Below are 20,581 nucleotides of genomic sequence, written 5' to 3' on the forward strand. Positions count from 1 at the left end.
GACTATACAACAATTATCAGACTCATGCTCATATGTGTGGGTTTCAAGGGTCAAGAATAAAACTATTTAGGTAACAACAGCATGTAAATCCATTAAGAACACATTTTAAAAGACTGAAGCAGTGAATTATCTAGAAGCAAAGGGGAGCAATCTAGAAAATGCTAGACTTGAGAACTAAGCACCTCTCCTTCACACATTTGATCTCCTAGAGAGAGAACAGAGAAACTCAGAAAATCGTATGAAGAAAATCTACTGGTGAAAAAGGAAAATGAGGACAACCTCCTAAGGGATTTCAAGGTTTCCAACAGAAGCATAGAGACAGTGTTTCATCAAGAGTCACATGGCAACTAAAGAGTTCCAAGTACTTCAACAGCATCCTACACAAACAAAAAAAAAAAGCTAAGAATTACAAACGAAGATAAAAACCAGATCAGAAAGCAAAGGTAAGACACAAGTCACAGAGTGGGGAAAAGTCTACCCACAAAGTCATCCAGGATCTTGAGCAAGTTCCAGCTAGAAAGTCGGGAAGGTTCATGTAAGTAGCAAAGCAACAAGAGAGGTTAAAAGCTTTCCATGTGAGATTAAAAGAAGAGAAATCAAATATATTTGGGAAGATAAAGAATTCTACATATTCTTACATTTTAAAAATTACTCATCTATGTGTAACTACTGAAGAAAGGATTTCCTAAGGAGAGCTGCTTCTCATTTCACAAGATGCTCACGAAGGCAGCCATTGATTCCAGGTGAAGGGCAAGCACAGAGAGTAGCTAAGAAAAACATTTTTCTCTGAAAGCTTCCCACTTTAAGCCTGGAAAGCCATTGTTAATGACCCCACAGTACTGCAGGCTCTCAGGACTGCCTCATTTGCACACAGTGACAACAGAAGACCTGGAGGCCAAATATTTATCCCCAGTGCCACAAAGAGAAAGGTTTCTGTGGAACATGCAGACTTTGACTGGTCAAAGGCATGTGTCCCCTCTATTGCTATCTCTCTCACAGTATGTGACTTCTGCTCCCTCAGAAATGGAGGTCCCGAGACCTTGCTCTGAAGGAAGAGAACAAAGTTATTTCATCTTTGAAATTTGTGACTTTGAACCTTCCAAAATGTTCTGGCCTACTCAGTGGGTTACCACTGAAACACAACTTCATCTTCACAACACTGAAGCACATTGTCCCCATCTGCAGATAAAGACAGCTGTTCTGTCTTGCTACAAAAACTGTCAAAAACCAATACAAAATGCAAGTGAGGAGAAATCTGGAGACTTACAGGACAAAGAGGATAAAATCAAATCACTCTGAGTCCAATGGTTGTTAAGTAAAAAAAAAAAACCTCGTAAATTAAACAACTTGAAAAAATATTGTAAAATACTTTCATCTGATTGAAAGGCACAGATAGAAAAAGTGTTTCAATTCAGCTGAGGCCACCTTCACAGCACAGAGTAGAGTCAGTCCTCCTCCTTTACACAACCAATAATAAAATAGTAATTTTGTGACAAAAAGCTTTTGTCAGAGACAGATTAGCTGGGATTTTGTTCAATTGACAAAGCAGAGGCGGTAATGGATGCTCATTTAGAAAGTTCTTACATGCAAAAGCCTCCATAACTTAAGTTACATCCTCAGGGCTCTTCTGCAAGCCTGGCATCTGCTGCAAACTCAAGCACTTCAAAGTCAGGGAATAAAGATCTGCACACAAAATATTTAGCCCAGTTACTGAAGGGGTCCTCTGAAATCACACAGTGTCAGCACACAGTGCTATGAGAAAACAGAAGAGCTGGAAGAGGAAACAGCAGGAAAATTCTAGCTCCAACCATAGAACCAAAAGGTATTTTACTGCTGCATATTGCAAAGGGAAAGAGATAGCTACCAGGTAGACACTAAATACAACTTCATTTCAGCTTTCAAGTACAATACCTGATGGAAAAGGTGTTATTTTTCACGAACTAACCCAGCTTCTTGTTTGCCTTCGCAAAGAAAATTATATCCAGGATGAAAAAAAAAAAAAAAAAAAAAAAGTGTGCTAGTGCTGAAATGGAATTCGGCTAGTTCAGGACTTTATTTTGGGAGTCCTGTAAGTAACAATTTAAGAGTACTAAATTCCACAGAGTCATTGATATAATCTCCCTTCAGAAACAAAGTATGCCTCTAATTTTGAAATTCCTAGAATAAGTATAATCCATTCTCTCTTCTGAAACTTTGTCTAGAAGTAAAACCAGTTTCAAACTACACTTAAGAAGAAAGTATTTTGTTCTTTAGAGAGCAGCAAACTAACAGCAGTGGCCAAGCACAGGCTGAATATACCACCCAAGGACTGCTGTGGAGTTTAAGAGCATTTTTCCTGTAAAATGTCAGCCAGATTGATGGCTGGGGAAACACAAGGACAGCTGCCAAACCTGTGGAAAAGCTATTTCCTCTGGTAGGGTGCCAGTGCCTCTGACAAGCAGCAAATGGGGAAAAATCCTGATGACACAGAACCACCCAGCCCATGGTCACTTTGCACACACACTCTGTGAGTAGGAAGGATATAAACTCCCAGCTTGCCAGAACATCTTTTGGCACTTGGACAGTGATGCAGGTGCTCACCATTTCTCTATCAACAGCAGAGAGCTCTACATCCTGTTTGGTTAATGTCATCAAAACTCTAGATTCAGAAAAAGCTGCCTCATAAGCTTACAATAATAAACTGATGCAGCCCAGAAAAAAAAAGCTCCAAATATTAAGTTCCCCATGTATTTTCTGGAGCTGAGAAATAGAACACTGAAGCAAAATTTTGCCTGAGATAGGATGAAGCACGAGACAAAGTACAAAAGAACATATAATCCTCGTATCACTTAATACACTTCTTTCAGCCACCATTATCAGCATCAAGTCAATTTCACAAGTTTCATGCTATAATAAGTAAATATTTTTATGTTATTAGAAAATAGTAATCTACATACCAATACCCACTTCCATTTATCTATCACTAGAGGTTAAATCAAAGCCTTTACATATCAAACTAGCTGCTGACAAAGGGCTACTCTGAGGTCTGAGAACACTACACAGCTCTTTTTTAGCTTTGCTTTATGTAGAAACAAAAGGTTATGATCTGGTCTTGCACAGCTGCCTCTCCCATACTGACTGTCAACCAGGTACATGATATGAATGTTTAAGTTGCTTTTCACATGAAAATCCTACAGCAAGTTCACTGTAGTCAGTATGATCTCTCAAAGTACTGTTTCAAAAGAGGTTTCACTGACCTATCTAATCGACTCCTCAAGTATAACACTAGTGTATCTTGATTTCAAATGAGATCACTTGGCATCAAGTTCTGTAAGTGAACTGTATTGTACAGAAAAGCATTTTCTTTATCAGTATAAAGTCTGATGGCCTCTGGGATGGAACCAAGTAGGCATCAGACAGGGGAAGTCATCAAATTCTACTTTCTGCAGCAGGATTTGATATGAGCAGTTCCTTATCATTGCAAGCACCTTCCATTCTACACTATTCACTCTATACACATAATATTTCACCAAGCCCTGCAATTACCCATCTCTTGTCTAAATCAGACAGCACTGAGAGAATCTGTGTCACTTCTACAGGCTTCTGTAATTGTCTTCTGTGGGGAGAGGGGGTGTTGGTCAGCTATTTCTATACTCTTTTTAAGGAGGAACTATCAGAACTCTGAGCATTCACTCCTGGCAGGTTTGGGAATACACTCTAAGATCCTTTCTGTTCTACAACAGCAAAGGACAGATTGTTTCACTGTGCAGTTGTCATGGTTTGACACTGGCGCAATGCCAGCACCCCCATGAAAATACACCTTCCCAAATAAATGCTGTGAGATGTTACCAGGAACAGAGCAGAGCAGGCCCAAGCTTAATAACAAAGGAAAAAAAACTTTATTAAACTACTGCTACAGAAGACACACATACTAAATCCAGGATGAAGACCCTTTAAAACACCCCTCCTCCTCCCAATTTCCAAAACAACCACCATGAAACATCACCTGGGATTCCTGATCAAATTACCACCCTTCAGATAATCAATACTCAGTCTATCAAGGGAGAGAGGAGCCTCTCCTGTGCCATAGACCCCCCAGGAAACACAGCTGCCACCTCCTGTGTTTCCATGTCACACATGGCAACCACCCAGAGAAAATCTGCCAGTGTGACACTCTCCTTTCCTTGTCACAGTGCTCTCACCACCGTGCATGGACAGACTGCCCATAGGGCTCCTTTAAGGATGCTTTGCCATGGACCAAAAGAGACATCAGTTCAGCTTCTCATCTTGGGACCACAGTCCCCCCCATTTTCCCCTGGGGCCAAGGGTCCAGGTACAGAGATCATCTTCTTCCTGAAGACAGAGGGCATCACCATTCCCTCCTCAGCTTTCCTCTGTTCTTGTCATTCCTGTGCTGGTGGTTGCTGAAGCAGGTCTCCTTGGGTCACCACTGCATCCCCCTAAAATGCAGTCTCTATTGCAGGAGAATCTGGTTCAGTCTATGGCTAACAAGAAAAGTCCAGCCAAAAGCTACTCCATCATTTCCTCCCACCTAAAAATTTCTTCTTCTAACATCTCAGGTCCCAGACTGTCTCTTTTCCACTACAAATCAAGGAGGAGTAATATTTTATAAAGCCTTCATTTCCCAGGAAAGGGTTAAAAGTTCAGACTCCCTGAACGGCCCAGCATTCCTCTCCCACGCTGGGCATCATCCCCCCCCTTTCTCCTTCTCCTCTGCCAGCAAATTTCCAGGTGCCCTCAGGCTCTCTGTCTCTTTCCCTCTGGGGTGGGGGGGACAAAGGCATCTCTGCTTCTTTCCACCTTTCTGTCTGCAGGAGCTGGCTCGGTTCCAGACTCTCAGCCCCTCAGCCTACCTGGACAAGGCCACGTGGCTTCCCCTCCTTCACCCAGCCGATGGCTGGGCAGGGGAGCGTCTGCACTCTCTGAGGACCGAACCAAAGAGACAGTTCCCCTGGGAGTTCTTGCTTTTAACCCCCTGTGTTCTCAGAGGCGTGCCCATACTTTCAGTGGTCACTCCAGGTGCCAATATCCAAGCCTGACCACTGATTGGTTTGACCCAACTTCCTGAAAAAAAATTCATTTCCATGTCAAAGCACAACAGCAGTGTGCAGAGGTGGCTTTTAAAGCAGACTAGTTCAAACGCAAATAGCACTTTTGCCTCCTAAGCACTATAGAAACCCTAAGCTATTTAATCCTTATACAACCTGTTTGAAACAGGCTTTAAAACATACTCTTGCTAAGAAAAGAAACCAGCAGCAGAACCACTGAATAATATTCATATTTGAGATTTTCTCTCCTTCAAAATAACCAAAATAAAGCAAGCCACAACAGCCAGTGATAACCAGGCTTTCACAGAGAACATGTAGTCACTAAAGCCTAGCAAACAAGCTGCACAAAATAACAGAAACCTTTAGAACATGCTTGCGTACTTTGCCAGGCAGTGCTGTCCAGGCCACGTGCCATCTTCATTTTTCACTTCTATTAAAACAACCTGAAAGAGAGGACAAGTAATAAAGGTAACTGCAAGTCTGTTACACATTTTACAAAAGCATTAGCAAATCCCGTTGTCTATGTTTGCTCAAAGTACATAAAAGCAAGTGAAAAAAAAATACACATCAGCAAAAGCACTACATGAAACAAAAAAAAGAAGAGAGAAAAAGTTATGCCCCTTACCTGACCCTGATAGAGCCCTGCATCTTGCACTGTGCTATCCAGCTTGCTGAGCTGCTCGTAAGTGTTGCTCATGTACCTGTTCCATAGCCTGGTTTCCTTCTCAGCTGGGATATTGAATAGTTTTCTCATTTCTTTCTCGATGGTAGCTGTTCAGGAGAAAGAGAAAACAACAAAATTCCTGAAACATGAGTGCTATTGAAAAAACACTAAGATATTCATTCAGCAAGGAGGTAGATCACTTGTCCTTCAAGATCCTTCAGGTAGAAAACGTATTATGGAAGTTATAATTGCTCATATAGTTTATCTAATATTAAGTCTAAAAAAATTAAAAACTTCTGTTTTCAGTCATGTATTTGCCTCTCAAGCCCTCAAACCAATAACATGCAGAACACTTTGAGAACTTTCTGCCCAAAGGCCAACTTCTCTTCATCTAAAAACACAAGTTCAAGTTTTCAGTTACTATGTCAAGTTGCCCATAAAGATACTGTGTTGGTTTTGTATGGCCTGCTCTTTGGTAATGTGGGGGGGGCACAGAGGTGGCTCCTATGGGAAGCTGCTGGAAGCTTCCACCATGTCCACTAGAGCCAATCCCTGATGGCTCTGAAGATGGACATGCTGCTGGCCAAGGCTGGACCAATTACAGAGGGTGGTAACCTCTGTGATTACATACTTAAGAAGAAAATCAAAATAAACTGCACACAGTTGTTTCCTAGTCAGAGGAGGATGTGAGAACATGTGAGGGAAACAACATGGGAACACCAGGGTCAGTGGCACAGGAGGGGGAGGAGGTGCTGCAGGTGCTGGAGCCGAGATTCCTCTGCAGGCCATGGTGAGACCATGGTGAAGCAGCTGAGCCCCTGCAGTCCCTGGGGATCCACCCCCAGCCTGTGGGGATCCACGGGGGATGCAGAGATCCATCCATAGTTCATGGGGATCCACAGGAGATGCAGAGATCCACCCCCAGCCTGTGGGGATCCACAGGGGATCCAGAGATCCCCCTGCCATGCCTGGAGGAGGCTGTGATCCAGTGGAAGACCCAGGGGAGAGAGAGGGCCCTGCTTCCAGGCTGAAGCAGCCTGTCCTTGGAGGACTGCACCCCGTGGGAAGAGACCCACATCACAGCAGTTTTGGGAGGACTGCTGCTCATGAGAGTGGACCCACGCCAGAGAAGTTCATGGAGGGCTGTCTCCTGTGGGAAGGACCCCACAGCCTCAGAGGGGAAGGGGTTCCTCTCCTGGAGCAGCGGAAGAAAACCTCAGATGATGAACTGACCAAACCCCCATGTCCAGTCGATGGGAAGGAGGGAGGGGCTGGGGGAAGAAAAGGTGTTTTTAAGGGCTTATTTTTACTTCTCATTATCCTCCTCTGATTCTGTTAGTAATAAACTCATTTTATACCTCCAAGCTGAGCCTGTTTTGCCCTTTCAGTGTTTTCTCTCGGTCCTTATCTCAACTCATTAACCCTTCGTTAATTTTCTTCTCTCCTCTAGCCAGCTGTGTGGCAGGGGAGGGTGAGTGAGCAGTTTTTGAGGGTGCCTGGCATTTGGCCAGTGTCATACCACGACAGACGTTTTCTTCAGTTTAGTAATGTAGATACAGGACAGCTGACATTCAGCATTTTAACTTATGAAAAATATAGCAATGAGAGAGAGAAAATTCAGATTTGCTCCAGTCTGGAGGTTCTGGAGGGCACAGATTATCTCCTCAGACAGCCTCAGAGCACAGCTTCATCTATCGGAGAACTACTTACCAACAGTATCTGCCTTGCTGAAGTGGCAGCTGATGACATTGTCGGGATCACTGCTCTCGCACAGCTTCAGCTCCAGGAGATAAACCTCAACCTTATAGTGCTTCACAAACAGCCCGTACTCCACCACCTGCACCACGGAACAAAGCAACACAAAGCTGCAAAACTGAGCACTCCTCTGAAGTACACAGTTCTAAATACAGTGAGCCTTTTGGAGTATTGAGAGTCAAGCCATAAACTGAACACTGACTTGCTCCTAGATTCAGTCACCAGCTTGTTTGGGGGGGTTTGTTTGGTTTTTAAAATGGGAAATCACAGTGCTTTCCTTCCACAGTGCAAAGTTCCATCATCACACAGCTGAACTGACAGTGTCAGCCAACTACTCATGAAAAATACTTGATAATACAAAGCATTCTAGAAGAAAATTACCTTTTGCCTCTAGTCTTTGGTTAAGTTTTATAAAAGAATTAAACCAGGCTGGAACACTGGAACATTTTAAAATCTCTTCTACCAGAAGAGATCAAACCAAAGCATTAATTATTTTTCTGCATGGTACACAGAACCTGCCGCATTACTCTCTCCTAGCAAGAACAGAAAAGTACCTATGAAGTTGTTTTGATGACACTGCTTTATTTCAGAGTACTTTTCAAATCAATTTTGCATTTGAGAAAATATTCCAATAGGTACATTTACTCATGCCACTAGCTTCCAGCATATTTTTTAAAAATCTTCCATAAAACTGGACACCATCCTTCACCTACAGATCATAAAACACATTATGCCAGAAAGAAAAGCACATTTCACAGGCCAGTTATGAGACAACTGCAATGTAACAGGAAGAGTAAGAAAAAAAAGAAAACCCCACATCTCAATTCTCTCCAGAGTGCTTGGCAGCTACAAAGCCTCTGAAACTGAGACCATATTTCATTGAAAAAGCTGGTATAACCTTTAAGAGTAACAGTGAGAGGCATTTGGACAATGCCCTTAATTTGCTTTAACTTTCAGTCAGACCTGAATTGGTCAGGCAGTTGGACCAGATGATTAAGTCCCTTCCAACTGAAATATTCCATTCTATTCATGTGACACCAGATCTACACCTAACATATTACAGAAAAAACTTCCCAGCTTTGGAAAGAAACAAAGAATTAAGACCTAGACTTATAGCCATAATTCCACTAAATTATGCTTCCATCGTCTGAGGATTGTTGGTTTTAGAAGGTTGTATTAGATAAGCAAGGTGCTTTAAAGGTAAATAATTAACAAACACATTTGGAAAGATCTTCAGTACTTTGCTGTTACAACAGAAAGTAAAGCTCCCTGTTTAAACAGCTTCTTGACAGGCAGAGCAGACTTCTTTTCAAAAAAAGAAACCAAGTCAAAAGTTTTCCTTTTATTTTCCAGAATAAATGTCACTAAACATGACTTCCTGTTCTCCAGTATCCTGTAGTTAGAAACAAGTAAGAGCCATGTTCAGAAATAAAAAGAACTCTTTCCAAGAAGTTCCTGATCAGATCATTGTGTCCATTAGGATGGACGAACGGAGTCTCTAATCACCTGCAGATGTCTTTTAAATTGCATCTGACCAGCTTCCTTGTTCTCTGCCAAAGTATAACTCATGTCATGCCACTGGACAGCAATCTCAGCACAACTCAGCTGCAGAGGAAGCACAATAATAAACCTTCCCGTAGGACTCTATAGATGACTGCCCAAAAATATGGTTTGAGACTACCAAAAGAAACCTGAACCACAAATAGATCTAGTCTAATCCTCCTGTACTTGGCTCTGATCATCAAACACAGAGATGGAAGAAATATCTTTTAAAACCATAAAGATGCCTGAAAATCGCTTCCCAGATCCTACTTCTATGGATATTTTAATCCATGAATTACAGCTGATCCATCTTTAGGAAAAGTCTTCAAGCACTCAAGGACCACAAGTTTAAGTTCTTGACTTTTAATGCTATCTGGGGAACACTGTAACCAGATCCTGCCCACATCCTACTCAGGTGCAGCAGCGCAGCTTCTATGTCTCACTGACCTACAGGATTTTTGTAAGAGGTCGTTACATCCCACAAACCTACTATTCTGCTATATTTTAGCATCTTCTTACATATAAAACCCCCCTTCAGTTACCATGTTAGCAGAGACTGACAGTTTCATTGCAATTCAAAACTTGAAAAATTTACTCTTAACTAGACCCAGAATAATCTGGCATGTTAGGTCTGTAAACCAGCACAAGCTCTGAGCTCTACCCCTTGGTTACTGCACCACTGAAAGCAGCATCAGATACCACAACAAAAGAAGGCTCATGCAGTTAAGCCCAAGTGTTTCCCCAATAGCTCCCAAATCTCTTGTCAACTTTCAAATTTTTCAGAAGAGGGAGTGTGCAGTAACATGCCAGGTTTTGTGAAAGCAGTCAGCCAGCTGAGGAAGGCAAGCTCCCTCACTTGGAGAGGTACTGATCACTAACAGTACCAGTTCTCCCTCTCAGCACAGACTTGCAATACCTCAAGATGTTACATGTTTCTCTAAAACCACATCTCCTTTACATGCTGTAATTATTTTCTCCTCTCCTACTTCTTGCTTCCATGGGAGTTCTGTCTACTCAGCTGAGTGAACCTGAGGTAACCGAGTGATCCTGAGTTAACTCACCAGTCCTGAAGACATCAGAATTTCTTACTATATGCAATTTCTAGCTAACACTGAATGACAACGTTCCAGCACTTCCTGATCTTACTTCCCTTCTGGTGCCACACTTTGCTAGGTCTTGCACACCATGAAGTAACCCTTACTTACAACACAGTGCTGCTTAAACATAAGTGATGTTAATTCTGTACATTATAATAACACTTGGTGTAGTGATTAGTTTTTTAATGAACCCCACAGATTGGCATTGCTCAATTTAGTACAATTGACTAAACTAAAATAAAAGCAAAGAACCTTTTACCTATACACATTCCAAAAAAACAACCAAAAAAAAAAAAAAAAAACAAAAAAAAACAAAGAAAACAAAAACAAACACTTGGCAATTTCACCTTCCAGAACAGGTTATATATTCAGAATGCATCCCTGACTGCATTTATCAACCAAAAATATTACTTCAGAACAAAACAACATATGCATCTCTTTATAAAGATTTTGGAATCACACAGTTTTGGAAGAGAAAACAAGAATCACCTTACACTCCAGAGGAAGCCCCTAATCCATCTGTACTAAAAGACTCATTCTGTCCTGGAAGATAAACTAGTTTGACCAACAACTTACACTTGTCCACAAAGTACAAACTATTCCGTGCAATATAAAAGCACTGTACTAGTCCAAAGGTTCAGTGTTCTTGCCCCTAATAAACCATCAACTCAGAACCCCTGAACATTCAGGCATTTTGGCTGAAACACAGGCAAGCTGTTCTTTCAGACAATGCAAAAAGACATCACGTTATTATCTCCGAAGAGCTACTGAGAATCCTGTCTTAGCTGACAACTGGCAAAATAAACCGTTTAAGTTTGATGGAGATCAAAAAATGAAACCAAGAAAAGGAGAAGTTGATTCAGCCGTACTTACTTTCCTCACAATAGGCTGCTGCCCGTCTATACAGCCATACCACGCTACTAGTTTGTTCCAGGCTTCGGTGGGCACCAGCACGTAATCCAACTCATCAATGAGGTGTTCTTTCAAACTCTGAGTTTGTGGATCTAAAAGGGAGACAGACGGCAGAGAGCAGGGCATCAAACAGCACCTTTTTTTCTCCAGACTCACACACGTACTGCCAGGACACCAAGGAACACCAGCGCTCCCAGGGAGGCAGAGCCCGGCCAGTCCCCTCACGTTCAGGGCGGCGCGGCCGCGCGCCCTCTCCAGCACCCGGCTTCGAAAGCGAAAGCAGCGCGGGGAAGTTCCCCGGCCGAGCCCGAGCCCGAGCCCGAGCCCGGCCCCGCTGCCCGCAGCACTCACCGCCGAACAGGCCCGAGTTGTCGATGGGCCCCGGGAACAGGCCCGCGTTGTCGACGGGGCCCGGGAAGAGGTTGGGATCGCCGGCGCCAAACATGTCCCAGCTGTCGAAGCCCACATACTTCTTCCACTGCTTGAACCACCGGCTCTCCACCAGGTACCTGCAACACACGGCACCGCCCGGCGCGGCCCCTCAGCGGCGGCGCGGCCCGGCCCGCAGGCCCCGCCGCCCACAGGGGAGGGGGACGGGGACGGAAGGGAGGCGCGGGTGCGCTCACCAGGACTCGCCGGGCCGGAGGGCCGTGGCCAGGAGCGGCCCCAGCTCGGCTCGCTGCTCCGCCGGGTCCGGCCGGGCCCGCTCCCCGCCGGCCGCGGCCGCCGCCATGTCCGTGCGCGAGACCCAGCGCGGGCGGAGGTCGGAGCGCGCGCGAGCGCGCGGGCGGGCACGCGCTGGGCGAGTGGGAGGGACCCGCCCCGCCCGCGCGCGCTCCGTGACTGGGTGGGCGGGGCCGCGCGCGCTATGGCGGCGGCCGCCATCTTGCGGCGACACCGTGAGGGCGCTTAGGGCGTGGAGGGTGTGCTGCGCTGAGCGTCCGTACGGGGGCTGCAGGGGGAGCCCGGGGAGCGGGAGCACTTCCCTCCGGAGGGCTGGACCTCGTCCCCAAGGGAGCTTCGTGGTCGAGAGGGCTCCTGGGCCGGCCTCTTTGAGTCCTCAGATAAAAGCATTTCTGGGAACGCTGTGCTCCCCTCCGCCTCTGCAGCAGCACCAGCCCAGCCCTCCCCAAACCTGCCCTGGGTGGCTGCTGCCAGACCGCTGCTCTGGGCTTCAGACACTGTACTTCACTTTCTCAGCAAGAATCTCCTCCCTGAATTATGGCTCAGTGAAGATCGAACCCAAGCTGAAACCTTTAGTTCTTCATAAAGAGTCTATTTTTTCTCTCTCTGACAAAACAGGTGGCAGAACCATTTGGTTGGACCGTGCTTTCAGTTTCAGACGCTCCACTTTCTCACGTGGAGCACACTGATAAGGGCGTTGGACTTCAGTTCTGTTACGGGAATGAACGGGAGAACGGGTGTGTGTGACCGACTGTGCCCGGGAGTTTGGGTACAGTTTCAGGAGAGAACTGCTCCGGGAGATTCAGGCATTGATCCCTCGAGTAGCATGTCCTGTGCTGCTCAGGGAGCCTGTCCTTGAAAAGGAGAGGTCTTGGGAAGAATTTTTAAAATCTGCCTTAAACGGTTGCGCCAAAGAAATCCCTTTACCTTATGTGAAAAAAAAAGGCAGGGGTGATGTGGGGGTGCTGTGACTGCCTGTGCCAGGAGGGTTCTGGCAGCACCATGGGCAGGTGGGCTGTGCCAGCCTGGCACTGGTGCAGCAACCAGGGTAACGTGATAAAAGCCTTTTATCTTCCTGACAGCAGGGCAAGTCCATTCAGTTAACACTGAAAGGACCATTTTCTCCTTCCAGTAAGAGTTGAGTTTTGTTACTGCCGTTTTTCTCAGAGGGCGGGGCCCCTTCGGGCTCTAACACACCCTATTATGGCAAGGCTGGGTGTGTTTTTAAAATGAGTCAGCTATTCTGAGATAGTGCCTGTGTGGCTGACCTCACTCTGCTAATGAATTACTGACTCCTCATAGAAAGTGTGGTAAACAATTAAATGGTTTCATTCAGGCCTTTCTGATTCAGTGCAAGAAAATTACATTGTTCCAGTTTCACTGTAGACAGAGGTGTCTGTGTTCTGGCTCCTCAAGCGCTTTCCTGTCAGCCGTTGACTTCTGTCCTGATCTCCAGCTCATCCGATGGGTGTGAAAGTGGCACTGACAGCAGCAAAGCCCCCTCAAGTACCACAGGACTGGAGGCAGGTGTTCCCTGCCTGCCTTATGATGGCAATGATCAAACACTGTGACTGAAAGCTGCCAAGGAGAAAGGGAATTAAATAGCTGAAAGAACCTTGTACAGGCTGAATAAGAAAGATCTCAGACTCAGGCTGATGGCACTTCTGTTGAGTAGACACTTCTGAACACCACATCTCATCAGCCAGGATTTCAGCAGATAGCCCAGGTTTGGTGGGCAGAACACTAGGGAATCTGGGAGACAGAGAAAGGGCCAGGAAGGATAATTTTTCTTGGAACTAGTTAACACTCCTGACAGCTTCAAATATTTGAACTTGTTTAAGTATTTAAGAAGTTGGTGGCAACTATCAGCAGCTAATGGGGGGGAAGAATCACTGGGAGGGGGGACAAGTAGGGGACAAACACTTTCTAGGAAGGAGAGAATATATGAAGCTTTGATGTGCAGAAGAATGGAAAAACAGGAACACTAACAGAGGGATTAAGTGTTTGCAATTAAAATGTAGTGTAGAAGTGTATATGTGACAGCAGGAGATGTTGAAAGGACAACATCCTCATGCCACAGAAGCAGCCAATTGTGCTAAAGTAGTATTTATTTTAAGGTTGCCCTCTGAGTCAGTCTGTTTCTCTCTGGAATTACAGAAATAGAAATGGGCTGATTTATAATCCCTGAGGAATTGCCTGGGATTCTTCATGCCTCCCCTCAGCACAGAGCTGCTGCCTGTGGTGAAATGTTCACCTCCTCTCATCACAACACCAGCCAAGGTTTGGGTGTGAGATCCTGTGCGAGGACCGTGCTCCACTGTCCCTGTCACTGCCAAGGAGCTCCAGCCAGTGCCCTCTGCTGCAGCCCACTGGACCCCAGAGCCAGCTGCTCCAGGGAATGCTGAAATGAGACTGGGAATAACAAGGCTGGGCAGCTTTCAGCCACGCTGCAGAGTTCCTGCTGGTGTGCTTACACTGGGATTGTTTGTTTTCCTGCTGGCATGGCTCATTTTTGTCCTGGAATCATGTCACTGTACTGCTTCTGGCATAGCTGAAGCTGTTCTGGACCTGTTGCTTTGTTTTTCTGCTAGCACAGACCCAGCAGTCAGAAGGTAAAGAAATCCCTTGGCCATAGGCACAGAATAAGCACAGTTCAAGGTGCCTTTCTGACCAGCAGGCTTAGCGAGAGGCCTTTTTTGGCATAATGGAGCTGCAGCAGGTGTTGGGCTCTGCTCCCTGTAGCAGTGGGCCTTGGCCAGAGCCAGAGGCTGGTTAAGAACAGAGGAGGCCCCACTCAAACACTCAAGCTTGGTGAGTCAGGAATGAGGAAGTGCCACAGCTCATGTTGAGAAAGATTTTCAGTGCCCTAGGTTTTTGCTGCTCATGATCCCCTGTACTCTCCACCTATTTCAACATCCTGCTTTAATGAGGGAAGTAGAACTAACTGAAAAAATAATCCCCTACACCATGCATCATCTGCTGCAAAGCTTCAATAGCTGCTGAAAACATCCTGTTTTTTTCTATGAAGCTGTTTTGGAATTTAAGAAATCCCCCGGTGAGGATTGTGCAATCTGAGTTCAAAGCTCGATGACTCAGGGGTAGCAGCAAGCAGGGTGGTGCTGGTTGGAAGGTTTACCCAGTCTCTCCTCAACCTTGAGGGATCCTTGGATATAGGTACAGTAACAAAGCCACTCTGAATTTGTGAAAAGCTACAAACAAGAAAAAAAAACCTACCAAACCCTCAAATCCTGAGTGTTTTTATTATGAAAACAGTGCATGAAAGTGTTATGCCTTCCCGTGGAGAGCCCAAGTTTTTAGTCTGGATTAGGATTCCTCAGTCCCACACCAAGGTTATATGCAGTGCTACAAGGCCTTGTGAGGAGTGGCTTGCAATGAAAATGTGCTCACAGAGAAATTGAAGGAGTGAAAATTTTCCTGTAGAAGGAGTTGAGTGACTGGGCAGAAGGATGGCAGGTGAAATTTGGCACAGGCCCATGATTTCCCATGGGAAACTAATCATAATTCCAGTTGTTTAGCAGCAGCCTGTAAAACCAGGATTGCTGAGCAGGGCTGATATGTCAGAATTATTACTGAATCATAGAATCATTAAAATTAGGAAAGACCTCCAAGATCATTTGGTATAATTGTAGCAATTTCTCATTAAGTTCTTCTCAGCTCCGTGGTTGGCAGGAGTCACAAAACTGTTATGGAAGAAGTGAAAAAAAAAAAGGAAATATTTCCTGGCACATTTGCACTTGGGAGTGTCATATACAATTCTCGTGTCCAAAGGGAAACAAGGACACTCTGAGGCAAGGCACAGTTCCCATGGGGCAAGTGGTTGAATGGGGTAGTATTGCACTGGGAACATGAACAAACTGGTTTGTCACATGATTCCCTGCATCGTGAGGTGCTGGGGATGCACAAAGGTGCTTCAGGTCTTATGGAGGACTGGGCAAGCATGTGAGGATCTGTGGTGGGCCACCACTGATGCAAAATGGGGTAGAGCCAGTGAGGGGGAAGTGGCTCTGGGACAAGGGGAGGGACAGTGGGTGCTGCTTCTGGTCTAGGTCCCCCCAGGCTGCAGAATCACTCATCTCCCTGCCCTAGCAGTTATTAATTAGCCTGTTGTGGCTTGTTGCGGCTTGTTGCTGGTAGCCACACTGGGAATTCAGCCAGTGTAAAATCACCCCCTGGCCCTGTGCCAGTGTGTTCCCTCTGCGTGGAAGCCTTAAGGGAGGTCCAGTGAGCAGTGGGGCAAGGTCTGTTTGTTCCTGCCACCCTCCCGCTCTGCCAGGCTTGTTACACGTGGGGGCAGGACACTGTACTGATTCAGATTGCAGAGCTCATGCCCTTGGTTTAGTTCAGCCTGACTGCACAGCCATGCTCGAGTGATCCAAGTCTGCCCCTGTGAGCACCCACATGGGCTGAGGAACAGGTAACAGACCCACCACATTTTACCCAACTCGCCCAGATTTATCAAGTCACAGCCTTAAAGAAAGTACACATTTTTTTATTCATCACAGTGAACTACTGAGACTTACAGCTGCTTGCCCTGACATACCTTCCCAAACATTCCCGTGCAACTTTTGAAAACATCAAGCACACTTCAAGGATTTGGAAGATGCACCATCACAAGCAAAATCTGCACGAGACATTGGGATTTCTGCCAAAGCAGCAGCTCCCTGAAAGAAAAACAGCCAGGTGCACAGCAAGGGAAAAGGGCAGAGAACTTTCTAGGCAACCTTCTGCAGAAGCAACTCAATGTCGTCCTGGATCTTGATGGTTTCGAAACGCCGGCTGTAGCGTTTGAAGGGCACACCGTCGGGGCCAATGAGGAACTTCTCGAAGTTCCAGGCGATGTCATTGCGGCACACCGGGGACCAGATGATGTACTGCGGGTTGGTCATCAGCGAGGAGGGGTCGTCGTGCGGGAAGGGCAGCGCCTCTTTCAGGAAGGTGAAGAGGGGGTGCGCATCCTTCCCGTTCACCTCGCACTTCTCGAACATGATGAAATTGGGCTTGTACCCGTTGCCAGGACGAACGTGCTCGAGCATGGGAAGGATCTCATCGTTGGTGCCGTTTTCCTAAGGAAACAAAAGTAAACCCGTCCCGAGCACGGCCCCGTGAGAGCCCGGCCGGGGCGGGCGGCTCCCGGGCCCCGCTCCCCGGCCCCGCTCCCCGCCCTACCTGGTGACCGAACTGGTTGCAGGGGAAGCCGAGGACCTGGAGCCCGCGGGGGCCGTAGCGCTGCTGCAGCTCGTTGAGCTGCAGGAAGTCGCGCGTGGTCGTGCCTCAGAGCGACGCCACATTGACCACCAGCAGCACCTTGCCCCGCAGCGAGCCCAGCGACAGCGGCTTCGCCGCGCCCAGGGGCCTCGCCGACAGCTCCTCCAGCCCCGCCGCGCGCCCGCCTGCTCCCGTCGCCGCCATGGTGCGCACTGCCGGAGAAAACCGACCCTGCTCCCGCCGCCGCCGCGCTCTGCCCGCCCCGTCCCGCCCCGAGCCGCCGCCGACCCCGCCCCGAGCCGCCGCCCGCCGCTGCCGAGCGCTGCCCCGCGCGGGCATCGCCCCTCACGAGGCCCGGCCGCGCCTCCCGGGCTTGGCGGGCCGCGGGAGTCGGCCCGGGCCTGCTCGGAAGGGGGCTTTGATCAGTGAAATGCGCAGGGCGGGGTGGTTTTAAAACCCACAGCTAACAGGGATGTATCACCGATCCTCGGAAACGCTGTGGAAAAGCAGTAAAACACAGAGTGGTCCCAAGAGTTCCAGCCTTCGTAGTGACATTGCCACCCTCGTCCAGGGGTGGCACAGTGTGGCACCAAGGCCGCAGCGTTGTCCGAGGACACTACTGCCACCGAGCATGGCTTTGGGGAGAGAAACACCTTCAGTTTCTGCATCAGGAAGAGGAACGGGAGGGGCACAAGAAAGAGGGGCAACAAATTCCCTTCTTCAGGGTCCTATAATTTTTCCACCTCTTTGAAGCTGGTGAAGTCTACACACAGGGTTGCAGCTTGGTATAGCCTCACCAGATAAAGAGAAGTAGGCTCCTTTTTCAACTTCAGGGGTTGCTTTTCCCCACCCTTGACTTTTCCATTTCTTGCCTAACTGTTTCAGTCTGTTTGCAGGAGTGTTAGATCATGCAGTATTGACTGCTCTGTTCCCCACAGATTTCAGGCAGCCCTAAGTGAACTGGGCTGTTTCTTGTGCTCACACCAAGCAGGTGGCCCAGCTGTCCCTCCACAGGTCCTTGTGAATCACTGCCCTCCCCCAGAGCACCCTGTGAAGAGGCAGGTCGGGGTCAGGCCTTGTATCCATGTCCATGGGCTGCACCAACAGGGACTGTGGAGCAGCACAGCCCGGCAGGAACAAAGAGCCAGGGCCTCAGCTCCAGTGCTGCGCCCAGGGGGAAGCAGGGAGCCCCTGCTGAGGCTCCTGCCAGCATCTGCGCCAAGTGAGCTCCTTTCACAACAGCCCAAGGTCAGACAGCTGCTTATCAGCCCTGGCCACCAGCCAAGGCAGCCTGGGCCCCGGCGCGGGGGATGCGCTCAGCCTCCCCCTTGCTGTCTGCTCTCTTTCATGCTTGGGAGCAGGGACTTGTCACGAAATGCCAGCTGTCACTAACAGGCACCACATAATGCTGCCTCTCTGGTCTGGGTGCCAGGTGACTGCAGGATCTGGGGAGGTTGCTTTGAGCCATTCTTGGCACCTGCCCCAATGACTAGGAACTGGAATAGTTCCAGTTCCCAGCTGTGGCAAGTTTTGGGGACTTTCCTGATTATCTTGTATCTTTGGGGACCTGCAGTGTATTGCAGCAGTGATGGCAGAAGCTGTGTAGTGTCTTGAAAGAGATCAGTGCTGGAAAACAGCTGATGACCAGAGACACATGATCTATGTTTGCTCTTGAAAAAATTGACAGTTACAGTCAACACAGACTCCTCCTCACCCACCCCTAGGCACAGTGAGCCACAGCTCTGGAAGAGGAATTTCCCTTCAGGGTGACCTCTATAGTGGGGCCACATCTCTGCTGCCACTTTTGACCTCAGACTGGCACCTTCACTCTTCTGTCTGGTCCCAGGGAATTACTCTGAAGTAGGGGAGTTTACTTCTGGGGCCATGCCCTTTCCAGAGAAGCACAGGTTAGGGCTCTCCCTTCCTTGATGAGCAAGTTTTAAGGGTACAGAATTAACTTCCTTGTTGGTTCAGAGCTATGGCCTGTGCCTGGACACATTCTGTGCAGCCTACTCAGCTGGGATCCAGAGGAGTGCCAGAAGCTCCAGGGGGACCAGACAGGTTCAAGGGATTCCTTTTGGGGTGTGTGACAAGTGACAGTTGTCCTACAAGGTCAGAAAATTGCTGTTTAACAGCAACAGTGGCGAGTAATCACAAAGGCCACCAAACCACACCTTCTGGCCTCCTGCTTACATCATGTCCCCCACTCCTGGTACTGAACTCCCTCCCCTGGCACTTGGCTCCTCGCTTTTCCCCTGCCTCTTCCACAGCTCCTTGGCCTGCCTGGATCGCTCTCCATTAGTGCTGAGCTCTCATTTCCCAGGTCAGGTCTGGCCATCTGTGTCCTCAGCTTGGTTTGATCCAGAGCAAATGTGGCTTCACATTTGTCCAGAGGTGACAGATGTGGCGGGAGCCCAGAGGGAGCCAGGCTGCCAGCCCTCACAGGCAGGAAAGCTGACTGATAACTGAGATGATGGTGTAGGTCAGCAAAAGCTTAGTCACACTGGGCTAACAGTCACTGCTGGGTTGAAGAAGGGCAGCAGATACACAGGCTTTGAGGAACAGGCAACCTGACTCCAAACCCCTGTAAGAGCCATTCTGTGACTGTGGCCACAGCAGACTGCAACCCCACATCCCTGCAAGACTGAAAACCCCCAGATTTGCTCAACTGCAACACCCCCCCAAAAAAGGGAACTGCAAATGAGCAACTAAATTTGTCAACAGGCCAGCAAATTAAATCCTCCCTGGCAGTCCCACGGCCACAGTTGAGAACTTCCTGCTTTGTTCAACCCAGTCACCCTGCAGGGGGAGGACAAACACCCAGGAGAGGAAGGAGGGAAGGGTGGGGTGGGTGAGACCACTGAGCTTGTCAGACAATTCACTCTGGGTGTCTGTGGCTGAAGTGGAAGGACAAGGACCAGAGGTACAGGGCATTCCTACAGCTGGGTCTGTTTCTCCTTTGCTGCAGGAAAAGCAATCAGGAATTGTCCAAAAAAAGTGACACAGGTGTTTTGTATGCCGTTATGGGATGCAGCCAGAGTGCTCAGACATGGATTGTCATCAGTACCTGGACTCCCTCCTACCCAGCCCAGCGAGGAGGCTCTCAGCTCAGCAGCAGCTGCTGTAAACACCAGTGTGAGCATGGAGATGCCCACTGCTGTTCCCTGGCCTTTCCTCCCCAGGAGCAGCACAATCTGCTCTCCAGCATGGCTGCAGCACAGGGCCCACACCTTGAGCCCAGCCGGTGCTGCAGGGCTTGAAGGCGTCCTTCATGCAATGCCATGGCAAACACCCTGCCTCGTGCAACCTCTGCCACTGCTCCAGTGCAGCCCAGCTGCTGCAAACCATCATATGCTCCCACAGCAACACTGCATCTGCTCCTCCCTTCCTCCTACACAGCCTCCTCCTGCTCAGGACTGACAAATCCAGCTCAAGTGATGCACTCTCATCTCGCTGAGTATCAAAAGCTCCTGGGAAGCTTTGCTGCTCGCTGTGGGGGCCAGGTGAGATATTGCAACTCGGCTCTGCTGCAGCGTTTGGAAAGCACTGCAAGCTGCAGATGGGTATCCTTTGCTGGGAAATAAAAATAAGTATTAAAGCACTTGTAACTGCTCAGTGAATTCTCTCTCAGCTTTATCAAAAATGCTATTTCT

The 20,581-nt window shown here is 47.8% G+C and overlaps 2 protein-coding genes and 1 long non-coding RNA gene across 4 annotated transcripts in view; 1 reads left to right on the forward strand and 2 right to left on the reverse strand.

Annotated features, from left to right (window-relative positions):
• USP4 (ubiquitin specific peptidase 4) overlaps positions 1 to 11,780 on the reverse strand; it is a 33,525-nt gene extending 21,745 nt beyond the window's left edge. For both annotated transcript variants that reach the window (XM_053989304.1, XM_053989303.1), the window contains exons 1-6: positions 11,645 to 11,780; positions 11,370 to 11,527; positions 10,980 to 11,110; positions 7,423 to 7,549; positions 5,674 to 5,819; positions 5,430 to 5,491 (exon numbers count right to left, since the gene is read on the reverse strand). In XM_053989304.1, the coding sequence (XP_053845279.1) occupies positions 5,430 to 5,491; positions 5,674 to 5,819; positions 7,423 to 7,549; positions 10,980 to 11,110; positions 11,370 to 11,527; positions 11,645 to 11,751 (731 nt within the window). In that variant the 5' untranslated portion in view covers positions 11,752 to 11,780. The remainder of the gene's footprint in view (positions 1 to 5,429; positions 5,492 to 5,673; positions 5,820 to 7,422; positions 7,550 to 10,979; positions 11,111 to 11,369; positions 11,528 to 11,644) is intronic.
• On the forward strand, positions 11,435 to 20,543 carry LOC128813884 (uncharacterized). Its single transcript, XR_008439205.1, has 2 exons — positions 11,435 to 11,523; positions 19,897 to 20,543. It is a non-coding gene; the product is annotated as an uncharacterized LOC128813884 (long non-coding RNA).
• Positions 16,197 to 17,188, reverse strand: GPX1 (glutathione peroxidase 1). Its single transcript, XM_053989305.1, has 2 exons — positions 16,890 to 17,188; positions 16,197 to 16,786 (listed from the first exon to the last, which is right to left on the reverse strand). Exons 1-2 carry the CDS (start codon positions 17,130 to 17,132, stop codon positions 16,436 to 16,438), a joined length of 594 nt encoding a protein of 197 aa, XP_053845280.1. The 5' UTR covers positions 17,133 to 17,188; the 3' UTR covers positions 16,197 to 16,435.
• Positions 20,544 to 20,581: the final 38 nt, after the last annotated feature.

The sequence above is a fragment of the Vidua macroura genome, chromosome 13 (assembly GCF_024509145.1).
Source record: "Vidua macroura isolate BioBank_ID:100142 chromosome 13, ASM2450914v1, whole genome shotgun sequence".
Lineage (NCBI taxonomy): Eukaryota > Metazoa > Chordata > Aves > Passeriformes > Viduidae > Vidua > Vidua macroura.